We start from the raw sequence: 25746 nt of genomic DNA, 5'->3' as shown, positions 1-25746 counted from the left end.
CGCTGTGGCTCAAGTGGCAGAGTGCTAGCCTTGAGCAAAAAAAAAAAAGAAGCCAGGGACAGTGCTCAGGCCCTGAGTCCAAGCCCCAGGACTGGCCAAAAACAAAACAAAACAAAAAACTTTCATAACTGCAAGTTTACCACTTTATACATGTGTTTATACGATGTGTCTGAGTTCATTTAAATTGAGATTTTTTTTTTTTTTTTTTTTTTTGGCCAGTCCTGGGCCTTGGACTCAGGGCCTGAGCACTGTCCCTGGCTTCTTCCCGCTCAAGGCTAGCACTCTGCCACTTGAGCCACAGCGCCGCTTCTGGCCGTTTTCTGTATATGTGGTGCTGGGGAATCGAACCTAGGGCCTCGTGTATCCGAGGCAGGCACTCTTGCCACTAGGCTATATCCCCAGCCCCGAGATTTATTTTTAAAAAGTTAGAATTCCTACTGAAGAAATAGGATGTCTTTTGCAAAGAAAATTATTTTTTTTAATTAGAATCAGCATTCTATTACTGACATGCTTTGTAAAGTTGGATGTTTTCACACTTAATTTTTCCCCATTCTGTGTGTATATATATATATTGCATATATTATATGTATCACTTCTTTAATAATAATTGGAGGACATATTTATATGTTTACTTCACTGAGCCTTTGTAGTAGTACTATAGCACATAAAGTCAGAAAATACAAAAACAAAATTAAGATTTGATAATCCACATATGCAAACATACATACTAATAAAAAAGTTACTATATCTTTTTCAGACTTGACTTAAATTGCTGCCTCACAAAAGTCCTGTTTGTTTGACCTAGTAAGTGTTCCTCTTGGTAGTAATTGCAGAGAGAGAAGGCAAGTTCACAGGAAGCCAGATGTTCCCCAAGATAGACCTGGGGTAGGCCGCAGGAAGGCAGAGTTGTTTGGGAGGCCGCTTGTGACTCCACTGGCCTCATACAATCAGGAAGGATAACATGGAATCTGGAAGGATAACCCATTATCATCCGTGGTCGCTACCATAAAGTGACTACGATCGAACTTTCCAGAAAATCACTGTCTTTATTAACCTGAGAGACATCAGCCCTCTCGCCAAATTAACTCTTTCATTTTACCATTCTGTCTATACAAAAGAGGTAGATTTTAACCGCAACACTATCAAAACAAGCTTACCGCTTGGGCTGGTATGGGGGTGGGGGAATGGAACACAGACAGGCTACAACATTAAGAGGAAGAGGACGCATCATCCAATCGGCACCGGCTTCTCAGTGGCCAATCAAAGCTCGCTTTACATTGCCGCTCTGAGAAAGACCCAGCTGGGCGTCCTGCTCGTGGCGCGAAGGCTGAGGTCACCTGCAGGGTGGAGCATCCTGGATGCTGTGCTTAGTAGTGGCGTGTTCCGGAAAGATCAGTTCAACCTCCCGCTGTGCTCCCCACCGCTCTTGCGATGCACTCTCTCAACCAGGAAATCAAAGCATTCTCCCGGAATAACCTCAGGAAGCAATGCACCAGGGTAACCACGCTAACTGGGAAGAAAGTTATAGAAACATGGAAAGATGCCAAAATCCACGTCGTGGAAGAAGTGGAGCCAAATGGAGGGGATGATTGCGGTTACGTGCAGGACCATAGCTTGGATCTGCAGGTTGGCGTTGTGAAGCCTTGGTTGCTTCTAGGTAAGTATTCCAACTTGCAGCTAAGTAGTGGAGCCCTTTAAATAGATGACAGCCTCTCTCCCTACCCCACCCTCCCCTAGGTGTAACTGCCTGAACTGCCAGCTGACCTGCCGAGTTTAAACGTTGCCTTCTTAGCTTATGGAACATACACTAGCCATCTAGAAATTCCCATTGTACCTCTAAGATAGGCATAGATTCAAAGTAGCACTTAAGACCTAGTATTTGAATTTTCCCCATAACTCTTCCCCCTACTTTTCTAAATTTTCTGGAGGAGGGCAAGCCGATGTTCTGCTTTCTTGCATTATAAAAGGCTACAGCCTTAAAAAAAATAAAAATAATGATTCCCTCAGGCAAAACAAGTGACAAGAGTTACAAGTTATAGAAACATCAATCTAGTTGTGTGTGGCCGCTTAGCTGTTTATTACAAACCATGTGGAATGGATGCCTCCTGTGTTCACTTCTCTTGGTGAGATGTTCTGGAGTTTTAAGATTTTTCTTTTCCTTTCTGTTGGAGTTTTAAGAATTCTATTTATGTGTGTATCTGGATTTTAGAGAGAAGTGACTTGAACTGAATATTATTAAGTATTATATTGTAACAAGGTGATTTTCTGAGGTCTGTTTCTACTCACTACTCTCTTAAGTCATTTTCCTATACTGTTAATAGATATTTAATTTCACATTGTTCAGAAAAGCAGAATGTTCATGTTATATTTTTCTTGACTCAATATTAATTTATGTCCACATAGTCATATTTTTAAAGTCACTTTGAAAATGTGGTAGCCAGCTCTAAGGTATTCCTATTCTGTTTGGGGTCCATGTGTCTGTATGTGTTTAGTAAAAATTTTCAAAGTATCAGATGTTGGTAAATATTTGTCATAACGAAAGTGTTGGGTTAAAAAATTTATTCATTTAAGTCATGACTGGTTTTTGCTGTTTTAAGAAAATCACTTAAGAGATGACATACACCCCGTAGTCTTGTATTTCACACACAAAAAAAGAGAGATGACATACATGTTAAGCCACTGAATCTAAATTAATTTATTTAAGCCTATTTTCCCCTGGAGATGGTTACAATGTCCTGTAGTAGAAAATTAGGATTAAAAATATATTTATCATTTAAAACTTTTAAAAATCACAGAAAATAGTATTACAAACAATTATGTATACATGATCCAACTTTAAAAATGGAATATTTTGATAGCTCACTTTTAAATAAAGCTGAATTCAGTCTTAGTTAGCAGTCTATGAGCATGATGTTATCAAGATAATTTCGGCCATACTGAACTTCCTGGCCTTTAGTTACAAAATCATGAAGTAAAAACTAATGAGTGGGGGCTGGGAATATGGCCTAGTGGCAAGAGCCCTTGTCTTGTATACATGAGGCCTGGGTTCGATTCCTCAGCACCACATATATAGAAAAGGCCAAAAGTGGTGCTCTGGTTCAAGTGGCAGAGTGCTAGCCTTGAGCAAAAAGAAGCCAGGGACAGTGCTCAGGCCCTGAGTCCAAGCCCCAGGACTGGCAAAAAAAAAACCCAAAAAACAAAAAAACTAATGGGTGATGGTGGCTCACACCTGCAATCCTAGCGACTGAAGAGGCTGAGACTTGAGAACCACAACTTGAACCTGGATAGAAAGGTCTCTAAGACCTTTATCTCCAGTTAACTTGTCAAAAGCAGGAAATGGAGCTGTGGCTCAATAGGTAGAGCCTCAACCTTGAGCAAAAAAGCTAAGGGACAATGCCCAGGTCCGGAGTCCAAACCCCAGTACCAGCACAACATAAATAAATAAATAAAGCTGTCTGATTTTCTTAGATAAGTTAGGTGAGAAAAACATTGTTTATGAGACTGAAACATAAATCAGGAAAATAGGATGCTTAAAATCTTGAAATACATTGGCCTATTTTTTGAGTTATGAACTTTGCTTTATTTAAGCTATTCTCTGAGTTGACAATATGCTTATTAACTAGAGCCAGTTTCCAGGTGTAGGAGATCTGGAAAGGCAACTTCAACAGAAAAAGACTGTAAAAATGATACATGGAGTGTGGGTAGGATCATCCTGCATATCATTAAGCTACTGAGTGTTCTCAAACCAGCTGGTGCTAAGTCAGACTGTGGGTGTCTGACTTTCTTATTACTCTTTTTTTCAGTTATAAAATAAATAAGCATTCATTATACAAGTGAGAGCCAAACACCTTAATCCTAGAGCTGAGGATCCCAGTTCAAAGCCAGCCAGCAGGAAAGTTTATGATACTCTTTTTTTTTTTTTTTTTTGTCAGTTGTGGGGCTTGAACTGTGGGCCTGGGTGCTGTCTCTGAGCGCTTCAGCTCAAGGCTAGCACTCTACCACTTGAGCCACACTTCCAAGTCTGTGATACTATTATTCAATTAACCATGGGTGGGCCAGGGGAGCCAGAAGTGGAGCTGTGCCTCCAAGGGTAGTGCATTAGCCTTGAGCAAACAAATAGCTCAGGGACAGTGCCATAGCCCTAAGTTCAAGGGCAAGGACTGACATAGAAACAACAACAAAAGTGAATTTAAAGAAGAAAAAAAAAATCACATGAGACTCTACAGTTAACCTTGTATATTTTATTCTTCTTGGCTAGTCTTAAGCGTATACATATTTTTGGCTTTTAAAAAATGTATAATGAGGGGCTGGGGATATGGCCTAGTGGCAAGAGTGCCTGCCTCATATACATGAGGCCCTGGGTTCGATTCCCCAGCACCACATATACAGAAAATGGCCAGAAGTGGCGCTGTGACTCAAGTGGCAGAGTGCTAGCCTTGAGCAAAAAGAAGCCAGGGACAGTGCTCAGGCCCTGAGTCCAAGCCCCAGGACTGCCCAAAAAAAATAAAAATAAAAAATGTATAATGATATTTTGTAACTGGCTTCTATGACCTAATATATCAACAAATATCTATACCATAATGTTTTTCTTTTTTTATTTCTAATGTTTCTGAAGGCTACATATATTTCATTATGCCGTTGTACTGTTCTAAAAAACTGTATTTAACATGTGAGTTACGGAAAATATATATAAGCAAATAACAAAGTATTAAGTAGTTCAGTTGGACATGACTTTATATCCTCCATGTATACACACTAATCTGTACTGCTTTTTAACTCAGCCTTTATAGTAGGATATGTGTGTGTGTGTGTGTGTGTGTGTGTGTGTGTGTGTGTATACCAATTCTGGTGCTTGAACTCAGTGCCTGAGTGCTGTCCCTGAGCATCTTTTGCTCCAGGCTAGTACTCTACCACTTGAGGCACAGCTCTACTTCTGGCTTATTTGGTCGTTTAGTGCAGAAAAGAGTCTCATAGACTTTCCTGCCTCGGCTGCCTTCAAACCACAATCCTCACATCTCAGCCTCTTGAGTAGCTAGAATTATAGGTATGAACCACTGGCACCCAGCTATAGTGGGGATTTTTAAAAATTCCTTTTGATTGTTTTGTTTCTGTTCATTGTGATTCAAACAATAGTATAATGAAATACATACAGCTAATGATTGCAATATCTATAAGTTTTAGGGTACATTCTTAGATGTGGAAAATCTAAGGTATGTATAAGAGGAATATTTCTAATTTTTATGAAGAATACTGCCAATCACTACAACGATGTCTTCACAAGTTACACACACACACACACACACACACACACACACACACACAACAGGATTGTTGAATACATTAAATAAAAAGTGAGATGATTATATTTATGTTCAACTTGATATGATATATTTCTTATAGGTTCACAAGATGCTGCTCATGATCTGGATATACTGAGAAAGTACAAGGTAAAAATACTTGACGTTTGGTGCTACCTTTAAGAATACTTTAAATTTTACATTTACTTAGGGAAATTCCTTTGTATAACTAATTAATAAAAAGTGAGAAAAAAAGCAAGGAATATAGGATGTAGTCCATTGTTTAAATATTTGTTTGTTACTCTTTTAACTAATATTAAAAAGCAGTTACACAACTGATGCGGTTCATTCCTTACTTTCAGTATTTACTCAAGAAGACTTTTTCACTATCATTGTGTCAAGAAGTATTTCAGGTTATAGAATTGCTGTGGTTTGGATAACACAAGAGATTCTTGTGCTCATAAAGTTTATGCCAAGAGAGAGCCCAGGCTAGCTTCAAATTCAAATTTCTCTTGCCTCAGCGTCTTGTGTGCTAGGATAATAGGTGTGTGCCACAATACTTGATCACTTTTAATTTCAGATGCTGTAGATGATCTAAGTAAAGTTTATGGACAGCACTGGTATATAGAGATTCAATACAGGCAGAAGATATTTTGGAGTATTCAATTATAACCAGCAATTGAAATCAATAGGCCAGTGAAATCCATTCAGAGAGAGAAGGCCTTTGTAGAATACTGTTAGAACTGGTAAGTTGTATGATACTTATCTGTAAGGTATGATGAATGAAGAGGAATCTAGAAGGGCAAAAGAGTAGTTATGAGAGGTCATAGGAATGTGAAAACAAATCATGGATGCCATGAGAAAATTTTAAGAAGAGAGTCGTTGTATGATGGGAAGTTTAAGTACTAATTGGACAAAGTTAGATTAGATTAAGATTTCAAAAGAACTAGAGAGGTAACCTTTTGGCTGTCTGAACAGCACCATGATGATTGGCAAGGACATGTGCCTTACAAAAGTTGACAAAAAGGAAACTAAGAGGAAAATGGATGATCTATTGTCTAAGAAAGGTTAGTATGATATGAAAATACCAACCATATTCAATAAAAGAAATATTGGAAAGTCTCTGGTCACAAGGAATCAAGAAACCAGAATCGAATCTGATGGCCTCAAGGGTCAATTCAGGTGCAGAATAAAATTACATGTAGAAAGTTCAAGCTAATTTCTTAGCATGGTCAAGGAAAAAAAATACTGCTTGACTAATGTACATGGCATGTACCATAGCGTGACCAAATATGTACTATCGACCAAAAAATGGCAGTGTGATTGAGGCTGAAAAAGAATGAGCTGATGAACATGAATCACCAATCCGAGGATCTGTTTAAAATATAGACTAGAATATACTGTGGTCTCTGTACATACAACCTTGTTAATCAAGGCTTGAGGAAACAAAACTAAACTGAGTTACTGAACAGAGGTTTCTAGAAATACAGAAATGCAGGGCATATTCTAAAGCAATGCCTTGGAATTTTGATTAAGTATTGTCACTAGTAGGACTTCTTTTGAGGTGGTCTATTTCAGAAATTTCTATAGGAATTTAATTATTATGTTTATAAATGGTAATAATAATTGCATTATAATGAGGTGTTCCTTGATTGCCTGGTGTGCTTCTGATAAAACACTTTGGAAAATAGAATACTAAGTGTAATATAAAAATGTTCCTCTTGGGCTGGGGATATGGCCTAGTGGCAAGAGTGCTTGCTTCATATACATGAGGCCCTGGGTTCAATTCCCCAGCACCACATATACAGAAAATGGCCAGAAGTGGCGCTGTGGCTCAAGTGGCATAGTGCTAGCCTTGAGCAAAAAGAAGCCAGGGACAGTGCTCAGAACCTGAGTCCACGCCCCAGGACTGGCCAAAAAAAAAAAAAAAAAAAATGTTCCTCTTTAAAATTTCAACACTATACATAATAACATAATAGTAAGTTACTGAAAACAACTCACCTGCACTTCAATAGAGAACTTACCAAAGAGACAATAGTGAACCTATACTGTGGAATACAGGGGGAAATCTCTGGACAAAAGGGCAGAATAGCCATGCCAGGGCTGGAACTAGAGAATAGGAAGGCCATCCAGGAGAGCCCCTCTCTCCCATGTCCCTCACTGCTCATCTATTCCATTTATCTCTTTGTGCAGCAGAAATTGTTCAGTTTTCCTGAGCACATAGTAGAAAAGGACTGTTCTAGAGCTCCAAGTTTGTAGATCACAATAGCTATCTCTTAAACTTATTTCAAAATTTCTAATGATAATCATCTTAATGTTGGCTCGTCTCCTAAATCTCCCAAATCTAGTCAGCTATGCAGCAAAAGTGAGAAGTAGATACTGTCTGAGCCATAAGTATGAGTGTAGCAAAGACAAGAGAGTCAGGGCTAGAGAGATGCTCTAATATATGAAAATATTGGCAAGTATATGAAAACGCTGAGACTATTGAAGAATATGAAGCAAAATAGCAAAATATGTATTGAAAGAGGAGTCATATACCAAAATATATTTCTCTTGCATAAGTTTTTATATAGATATTCACTGATTTATGCAACATATATGTAAAGTACTTTCTGCTAGGCTTGCAGTGCTTATGACTATAAGTTCCTGGAGTATCTTAGTGCTGGGAGTGAGATTGTGTAAGTGGGAGGAAAACATGTAAGTTAGTGGAGCAAACATAAGGGCTATGAATGTACAGAGGGAACTGCTGGTACCAGGCAAGGTAGTCTGAGAAAACTTGCAGGAAGTAATTTCATTCAAGGGAGCTATGTTGAAATTTCTTCTTTTTATAGATACCAATATCACAGCTTCTTTTTATATAATCTAACTTAAAGGACTTTGAAAAAAATCATCTCTTTTCTTTCTCTTTAAGGTGACTCATATTCTCAATGTTGCATATGGAATTGAGAATGCTTTCCTCAGTGAGTTTACATATAAGAACATTTCTATCATGGATTTGCCTGAGACCGATATCCTGTCTTATTTTCCAGAATGCTTTGAATTTATTGAACAAGCAAAAATGAAGGTAAGCTTCAATTTGATCCACAGCTCTTCAAAGGATTTTCTTTTGAAAGGATTGAGCAGCTACCAATTTTTATTCTCTTAGCAATGAATCTGTGAAGAACCATTATGGAATTTTTCCTCCAAAAGTGTTCATTAATTCCTTTAGCTCCTTCAGTTCTGTAATTGCTCTTTACTTAATGAGAAATTTTCTTTTCTTTTTTTTTTTTTTACATTAACTCAGTTTCTATTCTTTTGCTTTACTGACGTAGGTTAGGAGATAAAATTTCTTACTTGCTGAATTTCCCTATGTAAATATTTATTCAGATTTCCTTTGAGGGCATGTAATCATTATCCCTCTGAATAATTTGTAATGTAACAATATGGACCAGAGACTCTTGTTAATTCTTTTATGATGATTGGTATGCATTCTTCTTAGTATGCATTTGTCTTAATGACTGAGGTAGGGATTATGTATTTATGCATTTTTTTGTATTTATGCATTTTAAAAATAATTTTTAAATTTGTAAGTCACTCTGGGGACTAAACATCTACTGCTTTACTTTAATTGTATGAAAATGCTAACTAGAAGCTGTTCTTTGGATTTTATGTCTTAAGAAGACAGACAATATAATATTGAAGCTATGTCAACACTGATGAGGCTTTTATGTAGGCTGTTATTAATAATTATGCTTTGAAGTGGCATCATTTTTATTCAGTAAATCTTATAACATTTATATAAAATTGGTGGATGATGGAAGTAAAAACAGTTACAAAGAGAAATGAATCCCCTGGAATACCTAGCACAGACAGGTTTGAATCCGGATTGAGTTCTGATCCCATGGGTTCATGTCTACTTCCTTTCTTTCCCATTTTCTCCCTGTTTTTTTTTTTTTTGGCCTAATGTTAGCTATTCTGTTACTTAGTGGAAAATGTGATATAGTACTGCCAGATGTGGTGGTGTACATCTGTAATTCCACCTCGCAATAGGTAGAGGCAGAAGTATCGAGAGTTTGAGGCCAGCCTGGGTTACAAAATGAGAAGTAGTCCCCCTAAATCTCTCTCTCTCTCTTTCTCTCTCTTTCTCTCTCTCTCTCTCTCTCTCTTTCTCTCTCATCTACACAAATATTATAGATGGCAACATTGCAGTAAGAGTTAAATGATAGGCTTATAAGTTAGTTTTCCTCAATGGAGATATACAGTATGCCTTAGGTGGTATGTGTCATCTCTATTCATACTAAAATGAGAAGGGACATACATGCTACCAGTAAAAGATGAGAAGGAGAACAGTGTCTAAAAAGAGTGGGAAACAGTAACTAATACCTTTTGGAATTTAAAAATATTTTAAATATAAAGTTTGTCTTAATTTGTACCACTAGGTAATTAGAGGAGTTTTTAGCCTGGATTTCTTTTTTTTTTTGGCCAGTCCTGGGCCTTGAACTCAGGGCCTGAGCACTGTCCCTGGCTTCTTTTTGCTCAAGGCTAGCACTCTGCCACTTGAGTCACAGCGCCACTTCTGGCCATTTTCTGTATATGTGGTGCTGGGGAATCGAAACCAGGGCTTCAAGTATACAAGGCAAGTGCTCTTGCCACTAGGCCATATCCCCAGCCCCTAGCCTGGATTTCTTAAAGACAAGAGTCAAGGATTCTCTGCTGTGACTTGCCTAGACCTGTGCTAATTATCACAAGAGCCCAATAGCTATACCCTTATGATCACATAAGATGATGCTAAGTGAAAAGAACTCCATTTTATGGAAATGATGGTTATATCACAGTTGTAACTACTTTCAACATCCCATGTGTATCTGTAGTTTCTACTATTGATGATGTTCGTGTATCACCTTCTTGTGATTGTATCTACACTATCTCTGTAATCTTATCTGAGTGTATGGGAAACAGTGTGTACTGGTATTAGAATTAGGAAATTCAAAGGGAATACCAAAATTGAGAGACAAAGGGTAAAATAAGAGAAACAACAACAAAAGCAATACTTGCAAAACTGTTTGGTGTAAGTGAACTGAACACCTCAGGGGGGGGGGGAAAGGGGAGGGGGGGAGGGGGGTATGAGGGACAAGATAACAAACAGTACAAGAAATGTATCCAATGCCTAACGTATGAAACTGTAACCTCTCTGTACATCTGTTTTATAATAAAAACTTAAAAAAAAAAGAGTCAAGGATTCTGAGCTGATGTTTAATTCAAAAGGCAGATTTTAATTCTCTAGGCAGTGACAGTAGTAAGACAGCAAACGAAAGAGGGAATTTCATAGCATTCTATACATTACTATATATACATGACTATTCACATGTACATTTATATTACTATATGCCCACACATACATATACATCGCTATATGTCCACAATGAAGTGGAAATGGTGATTTGAAGTTTTGAGGCATTGTATTTTCTCACAGAAATGCACAACAGATTAATTTATTCACTCATCGAGTATTTATAGAATACTATAATATTTGCCAAGAATTGGACTCAAAGATAGATAAGATATTCTTTCTACCCTCATCTCATCTGGAGAGAGATAGTCTTAGTACTGGAGCCAAAGTTAGCAGTACCAATAAACACAAAGGTCTTTTCTTCTTCTTCTTCCCCTATTCTTTTCCTTTATGGTTGGCACATGGACTGACTGAAATGTCTAGTTCTGTGAAGGTGCTCGCAGTTCACGACATTGCATTTAGATCATTAACTTTTCAAAAGCCTAAAGACAGGCCAAGCTGTTTCAGTGCCATCTCATAAGATCTGTCACATTCATTATTCATGCAATATTGCCCCCATCAGCATTGGTCTGCACTGTGTCCCTTTTCACTTGGCTAGTATTGTTTTCAAATTACCTGAAACGTATTTCATTTATTCACCTTGTGTTAGTTTCTGATTACATTTTCTACTTCGTGTTGTCACGAGCTGTTCATGATCTCACAATTTTACTAACCCATAAACTTAAATATTTTAAGTTACTAACTTGTAGAATGAAGTAGTCCAGTGGGAGAAAAATGTTACCTTGCTGATTTGCGTATGTGTGGGGTGGAGGGAGAGGATGCCAGTACTAAGGCTTAAGTGTGGGGCCCAAGTGCTGTCCCTTTTTTCTTTATCTTTTCTTTCTCAGGGATAGCACTACCACTTGAGCCTTAGTTCTGCTTTTGTCTTTTTTGTTGTTGTTTATGTGTTTTTTGTTTTGTTTTGTGTGGTCTTTTTTTTTGCTGCTTAATTGGAGGTAACAGTCTCACAAACTTTACTGCCTGAGATGGCTTTGAACCTCAATCCTCAGATCTCAGGTTTCTGAGTAGGCCAGATTACAGGTGTTAGCCACCACCAATACCCAGTTTCTTGCTGATTCTTGTACATAGATTTCCAAGCCAATGGCATTCATTTCCTTATAAGAATACTTAAATGTTTCTGGCTTTCTATTCAGTTTGGGATTATGTCTTATGTCTCTATGTGTATATTCCAGGTGGTTTTTCTCTTATTCTCATATACATGGAGCTGTTAAGTTGATATCCCTAATAGCAACTACAGTTTTTATACTTTTATGTATGTTTTACTAGATTACTTTTGTTTTATTAATGATACTGTTGTACAAATTCCAAATATATCATCATAGCATTTCAGTCCTGGGAGGGAGAGTGTTAGTTGACTGATATATTAGTTGACTTTTCATTGGTTGCAATGAGTTATATTTTGAAAAACAAATTGTCTAATAAATAGACAAAATGGAACATTTGCTTCATAATTTTAAGTAGTATAAGAGTATGCATAATGGATTTAATAACCTTAAACTAATAATTCATAACTTGGTTTGATTATATTGCAGGATGGTGTTGTTCTTGTTCATTGTAATGCAGGAGTTTCCAGGGCTGCCACAATTGTAATAGGCTTCCTGATGCATTCTGAAGAAATCTCCTTTACTGGTGCATTTTCTTTGGTGAAAAATGCAAGACCTTCCATATGTCCAAATTCTGGCTTCATGGAGCAGCTTCGTACCTATCAAGAGTGCAAGGAGAGCAATTTGTGTGAAGACACACCAGAATTGGGAAAGAACAACAGCTCATGACCTTCATTCTAACAGATGATGAACAATTGCAATTTCTGAATTGGTATTGGCAGCCATCTTACCTCTTTTTTGGGAGAGTAAACAACTAAACTTGCTTTTAACACGTGGAAGTGAGGGTTAATTTGTTTGTTCTCAACTAGTGTTTGAATACATTTTAAATATTATACTGCTTTCTCTTTGTTATTATAGTGTTTGTGTAAGTGCTTCTTAGATTTTTATAGAGGAAAAAAGGCTTATACTTCAAGGCTATATTACAGAAAAAAAAATCACTTAATGAGGCCTTTTGGCATTTTTCTGTCCTAGCACCCGACTTCATGAAGCAAAAACCTTGAAGTGCTACTTGACTTCTATTTATAAGGGGAGTAAATTTTTTTGGAAAAAATGTTAAAGTTAAAATATGAATACCTTCCCATTCCCAGAGTATATCCAAATCTTAAGGTTTATTGAACATGTAGTGGTTACAGTATTGAGAAAAGGTTTTAGTCTCCATAGGAAAACAAAAAAGGTTTAAGTCTCCATAGGAAAACATGTCTACATTTCATTTTGATTTTTAAAGTTCTATTTCTTGTATTTATTTTTTGTTTTGAAAAGTTTATGCAGAAGCTCTTTCATGTTACTATGAACTTATTATTTGTCATTTTCCTTTATGTTTGGGGCTTTTGTTTCTTGGATGCTTAGCATTCTATTGTTAGACTTTAATTTTTTAATTCTTTTGGTCTCCTTAGGCCTGTGGGAAAATGTTTCATAAAGAAACACCATTTCTTAGACATACATTTTTAGACAGAAAGGAGTTTGCTATATCTAAAATAGGTCACTAGGTGGAATTCAGTTTAATTGGGGACTTCTGTGTAAGACAAGGATATATCACAGATACATTGTGTTTATTGCACTTCCTGTGGAGATAACACTGTGGTTTACCTCATCATTTATTTATTTATTTATTTATTTATTTATTTATTTATTTATTTATTTATTTATTTGTGTGTGTGTGTGTGTTATGTGCTAATAGGGACTGAATGAATTCAGTGTCTCACTCTACCCCTTGAGCCATACTTCCAGTCTTTCTGGTTTTTTTGTTTGTTTGTTTTTTTAGCCTTGGCTAAACCGGTAAGTGACAACATGTAGACACTGAGTTCAAGCCCCAGTACCAGCACAAAAAGAAATTAAAAATGAATCTATGAATGATTTCCCTAAATAGATTTAAAGGTAGAGTACTACTCTTGAGCAGAAAAACCCAAGGACGGGTGTGAGTCCCTGAGTTTTAAGTATTTGACCATGTGCACACACACACGATTTAAAATTTTTAATTAAATAATTTTTATTATTATAAAGTTGATATACAGAGGAGTTACAGTTTCTTAAATCAGACAATGAGTATATTTCTTTTTGGACAATGTTACCCTTTCCGTTGTTGCCTCCCAGTTTTTCCTTCCTGTCCCCACCCACAAGTTGTATAGTTCATTTTCAACTGAGTACCACTGCTGCATTTGTTCACTCTTTATTCCACTATTTCTGTGCCCTCTTTTACCCCTCCCCGACAAAGACAGACAAATGAAGAAACAAGACTAAAAGAAAAAAGACAGAGAGGAAAAAATAAAAACAGTTTCTATTTCCCGGAGTTCATTTCAATAAATATTATTAGAGGCACCAAAGCATTGTGCCTTCCTGAGTATTCTTTAGTCTTAAAAAGGCTTTCTGATTATGATTTAATATATAGGATTGTAGTTACATATAATTGGAATTATAAAGCTGAAAATATCTAGGTCTTTTGGAAATATCTATTTTGTTCTAGAGAATTTTTTAGGACAAAATTAGACCGCTCTATTAACTCAAGGAAAATATTTCAGGGGAAATGTAGTATTAGTATTAAATGTTTTTTGTTTTTGTTTTTGTTTACTGCAATTGTACTTTGTTTTCCCTTCCTACAACCTTGATGGAGACATAAAAATCTAGGTGCAGGGGCTGGGAATATGGCCTAGTGGAAGAGTGCTTGCCTCATATACTTGAAGCCCTGGGTTCAGTTCCTCAGCACCACATATATAGAAAAAGCCAGAAGTGGTGCTGTGGCTCAAGTGGTAAAGCTAGCCTTGAGCAAAAAGAAGCCAGCATCAGTGCTCAGGCCCTGAGTTTAAGCCCCAAGACTGGCAAAAAACAATGTATGTGCATACTCTAAGGCACCTTTGATTTTAATGTATAATGTTAATGGTTTAGGGAAGCTACCATACCATGTCACCATGGTTACTAGTAACTTAAGTTGTTCAAATGTATTAGAAAGTTCTCCCCCAAACTGTCTTTTTTGGAAATATTATTGAATGTCCCATATATAAATAGAATCTTTATATAATGATAACCATTTTGTTAGCTCAGTGAAGAATTACCTTTATGAGTAAAAGGACGGTACATTTAAATGTAACAAAAATGTAGCATGATGATGCATTTTTAATTTTTCCAACATGACTCTGAGTTGTTGATTTTCCTATCTAAGGGATTCTCAAGAGACTTGGTCATCTAGTACTTATGTAGCAGTTTAAACCAGATTTTGAAGTTTTATATCCTTGAAGTATATACAATAGCAGTTTAACTCCGTATATGTGTAGTTTGTTTCCACTGCTATGCTTTAAAAATAACATAGTTAAGATTTTCTATTTCAAGTATACCTTTTAACTTGTTTTGTATACATTGTTTTGTATACATATTCATAATATTCCCATCATTGTTTCTAGGTGTTCTGTACTTTAATAAATATATATTTCTATTTCTCCTGTTAATATAATTCATTGGGGATGAAATATTGTATTTGCTACTAGATTCTAAGTTAAAAATTAGTTGGGGGTGACATTGACCAAGATGCTCACTGGTGTAATCATAGCTATGGAGAAGGTTGAGATCTAAGGATTGTGGTTTAAAGCCAGCCAAGGCAAGAAAGTCAATGAGACTCATCTCCAATTAACCACCCCAAATCTGGAAGTGAAGCTGTAGCTCAAGTGGTAAATCACTAGCCTTCAGTGAATAAGCTAAGGGGCAGCACCCAGATTCTCTGTTCAAGCCTCAGTACTGGCACAACAACAACAACAAAAGAAAGGGAAGAAAAAGACATGGTTTCAGTCATTTATAGAGAGCAGATAATAAAAATAAAAAGTATGGTACTCCCATGTTAACCATCATGAAGGCATTTTAGAGATCATTGTCCTTTGGCACTGAAGTCAGAGAGGTCAGAGGATCTCTATGTGTTATGTGTGACATCACAATTTAAGTGAATGGCAGTCCATGCTAAATAGTGGCTGTCATGGGGAGAGATGAAGACAACATGGATGATAAAGACTCCCTTTCCTTCATCTTTCTGAAGATGACAGACTCCATCTTTTTCTAAAGTCTTATGAAAGGTAGATATCTTCTTTCTTCATTTTGATTTTTTTTTTTTTTTTTGGCCAGTCCTTGGCCTTGGACTCAGGGCCTAAGCACTGTCCCTGGCTTCTCCCCGCTCAAGGCTAGCACTCTGCCACTTGAGCCACAGCGCCGCTTCTGGCCGTTTTCTGTATATGTGGTGCTGGGGAATCGAACCTAGGGCCTCGTGTATCCGAGGCAGGCACTCTTGCCACTAGGCTATATCCCCAGCCCCTTCATTTTGATTTTTAAAAATTCATTATCGTTTATTTATTTATTTTTTTTTGCCAGTCCTGGTGCTTGAACTCAGGTCCTGAGAGCTATACCTGGCTTCTCTTTCCCCAAGTCTTAACACTCTATCACTTGAGCCAAAGTGACACTTCCGGCTTTTTCTGCTTATGTGGTGCTGAGGAATTAAATCCAGGGCTTCATGCATTCTAGGCAAGCACTCTATACTGCTAAGCCACATTCCCAGCCCCCAAAATTATCTTTTATAGAACAGATTGAGAATAAGCTTTAAGAGCAACAGTTTGATTTTATATTTATATGTAAATACTGCACATTACTAGGCGTTTATAAATAGGCCGATGAATAGTCAATACACAGCATGTTTGGGAATGTATCAAAGTTAAGGAATTTTGAGACTTTATATATTTCGGAGTTTTCAAAATTTGCTGGAGTTTAGAAGAAAAGTTGAAATATGTATTCCTAAAATAAAATTTTAATTTACTCTCCATGTAGCCTAAGGTTATCCATGTAAGCCTTTTTTCCTGTTAGAAGACAGATTAGTCAACAGAACCCTGACTTAATGGAGCTTATCCTGTTCCTACATGTTTGGTTTTTGTTGTTGTTTTATTTTGTTGCCTTTCCTGGTGCTTGAACTCAGGACCTTGGCACTGTCTCTGAGCTGCTTTTGCTCAAAGCTAGTACTCCAGCACTTGAGCCACAGTGCCACTTATGGCTTTTCTGTTTATGTAGCACTGAGGAATGGAACCCAGGGCTTGATGCATGCTAGGCAAGGACTCTACCATAAAGCCACATTGCCAACCCGGTACCTACATTTCCCCCCCCCAATCAGAGAAGTTCTGTTATATTCCCTAGGCATCTGCATTATGCTCTTAATGGATTTTTCATCTAAGCTTAAAAACAATAGTCTACAAACAGCACTTTCATGAAATTTTATGTTGTGGGAGGGGTGCTAATCCAGAATAGAAATAGAAAGGGCTGAATGATAGTTGCTCATGCCTAGAATCCTAGCTACTCAGGACGCTAAGGTCTGAGAATTAATGTTCAAAGCCAGGCCAGATGGGAAAGTCTGAGAGACTCTTATCTCCAGTTATCCACCAAAAAGCCTGCAGTCTAAGTGTGGCTATTGTAGAAGAGCAAAACTAGCTCTGGGATAGCATCCAGACTTTGAGTTCAGGCCCAAGAACTGGCACAAAAAAAAAAGAAAAAAGAAAAGAAACACAGAACAGGTTCTATTCCACGTGACATTTTATTCAATGTGTTCCAAACTGAGAGTAGAAAAGCAAGTATTGAAGTGTTATTAATATTTGTGTACACAGGGATATTGTGATTAAGATTGTAGTTTAACAATAAGAAATTTACAAGTGTTTCTCATCAAGATAATACAAGTTTTGAAAATCTCAAAGTAAAAATAGAATTATAAGCAGATCTTCATTTATGATAATAAGCACTTTGAGGAGAATACCTGTTTGTAATTAAAAATATTCAAAATAGCATCAAGTGACTTAGGTAATTATCCTCTGTTCAATATTTAAGAGCTGATCATTAATTTGTTCTTGTACTTATATTTTCAACATATATTTACTGAAAATAATAAAATACAAGAAAGAAAGGGAAATGTTTCCTGCAAGAAAATTCATTGAAAAGAAAATGAGCAAAACAAATACCAAATTATCTTCTAGTAAATGAGTTGCAGATGCATTGGATGTTCTGAACTAGAACAATGACTGAGGCTAGAATGTTTGAGCAGGTTTCCTTGCCTACAGGAGGAAAACTGTGCTTCTATGAAGGAAAAGGGCCCTGTGGATTGGGGGTCAGAATGGCAGGGGACATGATAGACACAGGATTTCTTTGAGCAAAATGTGAAATGAGAAGCTCTGATCATAAGAGTCTGGGTGCTTCCAAAGGAAGGTAAAGGGAGGGTAATGGGAGAAATGGAGAAGGTTAGGGCACTAAGTTGAAGGACTTTATTTTTTAGTACAGACTTCTTAAATACTCAAAGGTAGAAGTAGGCTGAAATGTGAATTCTATGCTTTTAGGAGTGCCTAATGAAATGAGAGGTTTTGACTTTTTCCTTTCTGGGGTGCCCAGCTGAGAATGTATATAGAATAATTATAAATATTATCAGTTGGTAAGTGCTGCACATGTGAGCCTTATGGAAGCTGAAAAAAAGGAGGCAGCTGTAAGAAACACTAAGTCAAGGTTGTGGGGTTTTTTTTTTTGTTGTTGTTGTTGATGATGTTTTTGTTGTTTAGGCAAGAGGTTATAGGGATTGAACCATACTTGAAATACCACCAACCCCTGTTAGGGGTATTTTGGACAGCCAGGTAATATATACAAAGAGTGAACTTTTGGCTCTGTGTTAGAATTGATGTGAAAGACTGAAGGCAGGGAAAGGTGGAGAGTTGGTACTCATCTAAAAATTGAGGAGGCAGAAAAAATAAGAGTTGGTATTTGAATATATGATGGGAAGAAATGTAGATATTCATGGTATTGTTTTTATTTTACAAAAAGTAAAATCTAGAAATCCAATACAAATCCCAGCTATCCAGATTTTAAATAGGAGCATCGGGCTCTGAATTCAAGAGGATCTGACTCAGTTCTGTTCTTTTTCCCAAACATTATAATTTAAGATGTGTGTTTCTATGACAGAAACAGAAAAAGTAATACCCAGAATGGGGTTGGTTTAGAGGTAACATGAGTTGTTTTCATTTTCCAATGTACTGATATATTGTTCTGTATCAGAAAGCATCTAGAAAAATGACGTTTGGGGGCTGGGGATATGGCCTAGTGGCAAGAGTGCTTGCCTCATATACATGAGGCCCTGGGTTCAATTCCCCAGCACCACATATACAGAAAATGGCCAGAAGTGGCGCTGTGGCTCAAGTGGCAGAGTGCTAGCCTTGAGCAAAAAGAAGCCAGGGATGGTGCTCAGGCCCTGAGTCCAAGCCCAGGACTGGCAAAAAAAAAAAAAAAAAAAAAAAAAAAAAAAGAAAAAGAAAGAAAGAAAAATGACATTTGGCTTCACAGAAATGTTGGGCATACAGTATTGGAAATTATTTGCATAAATGTGACAATAGATAAGTACTTCAAAGGATACTATTAGAGTTGAAGAAGAAAGGAGAGAACAAAGGCTTGTGAAGCATGTGTTTAGGTTAGAAACACTATCAGCTATTGAAAAGTAAAAGTAGAAAGTGATTAGGAGAAGTAGGAAATTAGTTTTACCCCCAAACAATGAAAGCCCACTAAATATACAGAGCTAAATTATCTTCTATCTAAAGACTGTTAAGGTCTTAGCACATACTTTAGAGGTCTTGAAAAGGTAGGGCAAACAACATTTCCCCAGATCTTGACAAGAGCCAATTGAAAGGGTAGAGTGAACTGCATGGGAAGAAAGGAAAATGGCTTGTGGCTGTCTCTTAGTTTTTATTTGCTCAAGGCTAGAGCTTCAGCCTCAGTTCCTGGTTTTTGGCTGGTTAATTAGAGATTAAGAATCTCCCAGACTTTCTTTCCCTGAGCTTTCCTTTGTTCCTCAGATCTCAGCCTCCTGAGTAGCTAGGATTATAAACATGAGCCAGTGGGTACCTGTCTATAATTCGTATTTGAAGTGAAAATTTTCTTAATTAAAAAAATACTGAAACTGGGCTGGGAATATGGCCTAGTGGCAAGAGAGCTTGCCTCCTATACAAGAAGCCCTGGGTTCGATTCCTCAGCACCACATATGTAGAAAATGGCCAGAAGTGGCGCTGTGGCTCAAGTGGCAGAGTGCTAGCCTTGAGCAAAAGGAAGCCAGGGATAGTGCTCAGGCCCTGAGTTCATGGTCCAGGACTGGCCAAAAAAAAAAAATAATAATAATAATACTGAAACTAGCAACATCTATAAATCACAAAAAAGTATTTGAAATAAGTTAAACACCTTTCTTATATCACCCATTTTACCACCCCCTTTCTGTTCCCTCTTGTTAAAATGTTTTCCAATTTAACCTTTTATTTATTTTATCCCCCCTTCCATCAACTTACCTTTTGTTAATGAAATGATTATATATATATATATATATACATACATACATATATATTGTTAGGTCCACATATATATGTTTTGTTATTTTGCCAGTCCTGGGGCAAGCCTCAGGGCTTGAAGCACTGTCCCTGGCTTCTTTGTGCTCAAGGCTAGCACTCTGCCACTTGAGCCACAGTGCCATTTCCGGCTTTTTCTCTATATGTGGTGCTATGGAATTGAACCCAGGGCTTCATGTATGGGAGGCAAGCACTCTTGCTACTAGGCCATATTCCCAGCCAGATGTTTGCATTTTTAAGTAATTTAGGGAGGGTCTTATGTTCTTGACTGCACATGAATCAGATCATGATTATCCTACCTATGTCTCCTGTGTAGCTCAGATCACAGCAGCTCAATAAACAAAGCCTGTTTTATTGGCTGAGATGGGATTTAGCTTAGCTAAGTCCCCCCAGCACAATGGGCTGGCACTGAACTGGATTTCTGACTCCAGGCAGCTGAGATTACCAGTCTGAGTCACCGTGCCTGTCCTGGATTATCTTAATGACTACAACTGGATACTAAAATGGGGTTGATCTGAATTATGCCCCTGAGTCTTGTGGTTTTTGTCCTTGGATACACTTGACCTGTAGAAGCTAGAAAAGGCAAGGACAATATCTTTTTCCCCTTGTGTCTCCAGAAGATGCTCATGTTAGTGGCAAATAGATTATTAATTCTATAGAACTCATTTTGCATTTCTAATCTCTAAAGTATAAGATGATATATTTGTGTTGTTTTAATTTACCAAACTGGTGGTAATCTAGTATATCTGAATTTTATTGTATCTACAAGGTCACTATTTCCAAGTAAATTCACATTTGTAGTTATAAGGGTAAGCCTTGAACATAACTTTTTGGGTAACAAAATTGAACACATCAATTACATTTTTAAAAGTCAATTGAAATGGTCTTAAAATACAAATTCCAAGAACCTATCATATTATTCTGGAATTGCTATTGAATTACCCCAGTGACAAAATTCGTTCTAGATTCAGATTTTTTTTTAAGCCCTACAGGAAACAGCAGAAGGATGGGTGGATATTTTCGAATAATATACTTCATGTAGCGACTAAGGGGCATCCCAGAATATGTAACATGTAGCATCACTTTTACAAAATCTTTGTGAAACTAAAAAGTATAGTTTTTCACATATATAAATCATGGGTGAACAATATACATGACCATCTTTAAGGAACAGCAGCAGAGTGAGCCGAGTAGGAACATGGATGGCAAGGACAGGAGAGCACCAGGGGTGCCATGGCTTCTCTTATTTAGGTATATACTATGTTGTATGTATTAATGTGCAATAAAACAGCCTTAAGAATTATTCTTTAACGTAAGTAGAGAACACAAAACTTTTTTTTTTTTTGGCCACTCCTGGGCCTTGGACTCAGGGCCTGAGCACTGCCCCTGGCTTCTTCCCGCTCAAGGCTAGCACTCTGCTCTGCCACTTGAGCCACAGCGCCGCTTCTGGCCGTTTTCTGTATATGTGGTGCTGGGGAATCGAACCTAGGGCCTCGTGTATCCGAGGCAGGCACTTTTGCCACTAGGCTATATCCCCAGCCCCGAGAACACAAACTTTTAAGGAAATAGAATACAGATAGAAGACAACTATGTCTTGAGACGGGAGGGTTATGTATTAAGTGCAAAATTCGACATGGGAAAGAATTACAGACTAGCTGAAACATGACATCTGGGAAACTCAGGTCGATTATGAAAAAGTACAGGAATCTGTTTCTATGAAATGCGACCATCAACAAATCAGAAGGCTTACATTGTGCCCAAAACATTACTAGCAGCACAGATTCCACACTGGTTGATCTTCTCTCTCACAGATTTCCAGGCTGAGAGGAAAAAATATTTACCCTATACCAAAATGGTCCCGGTCGTCCTCAGTTTGGATACAACGCATGTCCGGAAGTGACGCAACAGCGCAAATCAGCGCTCTCCCGCCCCTGGGTGGGTGGATGGGGGTGTTTCCGCCATTTTTGAAAAATTGGAAGGTCCTGGGTTTGACGGTAGTTGCCGCGGTCCAGATGGCTTCGTTTGCCGTGGAGCCCCAGGCGCTTGCGCTAGGTGAGTAAGACGCCGCCTGCCGTTCCGTGCCGGCGCTGTCACCCACGTCGCAGGCCTGGGAGTGGGCTGGGGTGGAAGGCAGCAGCCGCCAGGCAGTGGCCGTTGGTTTCGCGGTGGGGAGCGTCGTGGTCCGAGACCCTGTCCCTCTTGGGCGCCGGCTCCGGCGTTGTCAGCCTGTCTTTCCCTGGACCGTACGGCGGAAATTGGGGCGGGGGCGGGAGGATGGCCTCTGGGTGCCCGCCGCGCCGGCTCCGCGCCCTCTGGGGTGGCCAGGCCTTTGGCTGCGGTACCCAAGGCGGAGATCCGGAGCACTGACGAAGTGTGCCAGAGAGTGTGCGGAGAGTTGACCTGGCACACGTGGGTGGGCGGTGCCCCCCGCGGGGCTGCCGCGCTGGAGCCCGGCGCGGGGCAGGTATCCTGGCCCCCCCCCCACTGCGCCCCTGGCCTTTCGCATGCTTTGTAATAGCAATGGAAGTGTGCTGCGGGGCAGGTTTCCTCAGCCAGGTGATGGGAACCATTGAGGGGATTGGCCTTCGTAGTAAGATAAGATTTCCTACGGTTTCTGGAGAAAAGTGCCTCGGCTGGAGGTCTTTACCTCTTAATCTCCTCCACTTGGTGTTTCCAAGATTCATACTTGCCACACCATCGGGCTCTCACGCCTGTAATCCTAGTCATTCAGGAGGTTGCAATCTGAGAACCTTGGTTCGAAGCCAGCCCCGGCCAGAAAATCTGCGAGACTTGTCTCCATTTAACTGCCAAAAAGCCTGAAGTGGAGCTGTGGCTCAAGTGGAGTACAACCTGGGACATTGCCCAAGCCTCAGTTTAAACACCAGTACAGACAGTTGTAAAAACACACACACACACACACACACATACACATACACACAGTTTATTTCAATTTTTTACCTGGGTTCCAAAGCCAAGTTAATAATTGATCCCCCTGCTCCTTCGGGTTGTTGTTGTTGTTATTATTATTATTGCCAGTCCTAGGCCTGAGCACTGTCCCTGGCTTGTTTTTGCTCAAGGCTAGCACTCTGCCACTTGAGCCACAATGCCACTTCTGGCCATTTTCTGTATATGTGGTGCTGAGGAATGGAACCCAGGTCTTCATGTATAGGAGGCAAGCACTCGTGCCACTAGGCAATATTCCCAGCCCCCCTCCCTCCCCCCTTTTTTTAATAACTTGGGGGAACCGCTGGAACTGAGGGGAAAAAGCAAATCAAAGCAAAACACATCTATCATCACAACTTACATTTGTATTAGAATATAATTTTCCGAGTTTGTAGAGATTGTATAGAAGGGCGTGTAAAGCTAGCTGGTTTTTGTGTAGCAAACGTTTCTTTTGAGGATAAAATAACGTGAATTGTTTGTAAAAAACTGGATAATGTCCATAATGCCAATATTCTGCTGAATGAAAACTTATGTACATATGTTGGTCTGGTTAGGTATATTTCTTTTAGTTTAGAGATCATGAAACTTCATTTTTAGTTCTAGTTTCACATGTTGCAGATGTATTCTGGCATCTACATTTTTTTCCAGAACTTTTTGGGATATTAAACTTGCTGATATCAGCAAGTTGTGCTGAGTAAGATAAATTACAGTACTTAACTATTTAAGAGCCAAACAAATGCAATTTAAGACAAGCCAGGACCCTAGGTCAAGTTCTCTTAAGTGAAATTTAACCCCAAGGAGTAGTGACAATCTGAGACTGTTGTGCCTTCTTCATTCTCTGGTGCTTTTTACTATCTGTTGATAGATCAAAACTTTCCTTAAAAAGAGCAAAACTTCCTTAAATGTGTCATTTTTTTTTCTCCTCTCAGGATGAGCGACTGACAGTAGGTCGGATTGTTACCAAAAACTTGGTATATTATTACTATGATTCCCTAATGTTTGTTTTGTTCAAAATTTTTTATTTAGGCTTTTAGTTTCACTTTAGTGTTTGAATGTTGTAGTTCATGTAACATAATAGCTAGCATTTTGTGAAATAATTACAATGTAATTATCATGTGTTACATCTTGTAATACTAGCAGATTTTTAAGAATTTGCATTTTTTTTCTTTTATAGTCTTGTATTACTATCTAGGTCTACTATAATGAGAAGAAGAAGGATAAATAATTGTTGACTTTTGAATAGCAGTAAATAAATTTTATTCTTAATTTTTAACTAATTTTATTGTTAATTAAGTTGTTGTACAGAGGGGTTACCATTTCATAAATCAGAATGAGTTCAGTTCTTTTTGGACAATGGTACCCCTTGGCTTAAACAATTTCCCTGCTCCCATTTCTGTCTGCAAGTTGTATAGTTCATTTTCTACATAGTGTATACTGAATACCATAACTGCATTTGTTCACACTTCTCTTCATTTTCTGTGTTCTTTCTCCCCCCTGAAAAGATCCCCCCTGCCCAGCAACCCCAAAGCAAAAATAAACAGCAGCACCACTACCAAAAAATGTTTCCATCATTTCCTGGAATTTTAAGAAACTTTTTTTTTAGGCTATTTAGAAGTAAAGAAGCAATGAAAGCTATTTAAATAGCATCCCAAACACTTGACTTTTTTTTTTTTTTTTTTGGAAATGGGGCTAGAACTTAAGGAGTAGTCACTATCTCTGAGCTTTTTGCACTTAAGGCTGTCACTTCACAACTTTGAGCCACAACACCAGTAAGAGTCTCATGGAGTTTCTTGCCTGGGCTGGCTTCAAACCATGATCCTCAGATCTCAGCTTCCTGAGTAGGATTACAATTATGATCTACTGGTGCCCAGCTTACATTTGACTTTTTGAGTGCTATGAGTGGTACTCAGTCTTGACATGTAGTGGACAAATTGAGTTTTCAAATTTGTAGTCATGCCTTGATCATTTTTTAATATTATAAAATACTGGTAGAATAATAATAATTACGGTTATGTACTGAGGACTTAACTGTTTTAGTCTCAGGTCAAGTGCCTTATTGGATGTAATTCTAATACTGTAAAAGCTATGAGTATATGGCTACCCTTCATTTTGCTTAAGAGACCTTGAATCCACATATTTGACTGTTTTGGTTCTACTTTACTATGCTAGTTTATTCTGAATAGTTGAATAAATTACATACAGTTTTCCATGGGACAAATATCTGTTATGTAAACTATAAAAATTAATCTTGAGATATCAGTCATTCTTAGTTTGCTATTAGGGAATCATAACTAATTAATAATCAGATTAAATGATAATTACATAATATAATTACATAATAATTATAATTAAATAATCTAATAATTAAAAACTTGGCAACTCTTTTTTACTATATCTTTTTTTATTTTCCCCCAGAACTGAGGACTGAACTTAGGGCCATGTACTGTCTGGGCAAGTGCACTTTCACTTAGCTAAACCTCCAATATCTTTCCTTTCTTTTTTATGGCCAGTCCTGGGGCTTGGACTCGCCTGAGCACTGTCCCTGGCTTCTTTTTGCTCAAGGCTAGCACTCTGCCACTTGAGCCACAGCGCCACTTCTGGCCATTTTCTATATACGTGGTGCTGAGGAATGGGAACCCAGGGCCTCATGTATATGAGGCAAACACTCTACCACTAGGCTGTAGGGTCCCCCCCCCCCC

General features: G+C 38.2%; 2 protein-coding genes and 1 long non-coding RNA gene across 3 annotated transcripts in view; 2 read left to right on the top strand and 1 right to left on the bottom strand.

Annotated features, from left to right (window-relative positions):
- Positions 1-1290: 1290 nt before the first annotated feature.
- Positions 1291-12442, top strand: Dusp19 (dual specificity phosphatase 19). The gene is made up of 4 exons (XM_048345132.1): positions 1291-1657; positions 5401-5447; positions 8209-8361; positions 12159-12442. Exons 1-4 carry the CDS (start codon positions 1432-1434, stop codon positions 12396-12398), a joined length of 666 nt encoding a protein of 221 aa, XP_048201089.1. The 5' UTR covers positions 1291-1431; the 3' UTR covers positions 12399-12442.
- Positions 12443-13782: 1340 nt separating this feature from the next.
- On the bottom strand, positions 13783-19720 carry LOC125350490. Its single transcript, XR_007210753.1, has 3 exons — positions 19670-19720; positions 19533-19535; positions 13783-15013 (listed from the first exon to the last, which is right to left on the bottom strand). It is a non-coding gene; the product is annotated as an uncharacterized LOC125350490 (long non-coding RNA).
- A 2297-nt stretch (positions 19721-22017) lies between these two features.
- The window catches only part of Nup35 (nucleoporin 35), a 29369-nt gene continuing 25640 nt past the window's right edge, over positions 22018-25746 (top strand). Inside the window, exon 1 of the mRNA XM_048345131.1 lies at positions 22018-22156. Coding sequence (XP_048201088.1) covers positions 22048-22156 — 109 coding nt within the window. The 5' untranslated portion in view covers positions 22018-22047. The remainder of the gene's footprint in view (positions 22157-25746) is intronic.

This window comes from Perognathus longimembris, chromosome 4 (assembly GCF_023159225.1).
Source record: "Perognathus longimembris pacificus isolate PPM17 chromosome 4, ASM2315922v1, whole genome shotgun sequence".
In the NCBI taxonomy this organism is placed as follows: Eukaryota; Metazoa; Chordata; class Mammalia; order Rodentia; family Heteromyidae; genus Perognathus; species Perognathus longimembris.
This window is presented reverse-complemented; position numbering and strand designations above follow the sequence as displayed.

Bases quoted from the DNA above. Each gene is read 5' to 3' on its own strand.
- Dusp19 (XM_048345132.1), top strand. From the start codon at position 1,432: ATGCACTCTCTCAACCAGGAAATCAAAGCATTCTCCCGGAATAACCTC. The intron at 5,448-8,208 runs GTAAAAATACTT...TTTCTCTTTAAG, and splicing joins ATATACTGAGAAAGTACAAG to GTGACTCATATTCTCAATGT. The intron at 8,362-12,158 runs GTAAGCTTCAAT...ATTATATTGCAG, and splicing joins TTGAACAAGCAAAAATGAAG to GATGGTGTTGTTCTTGTTCA.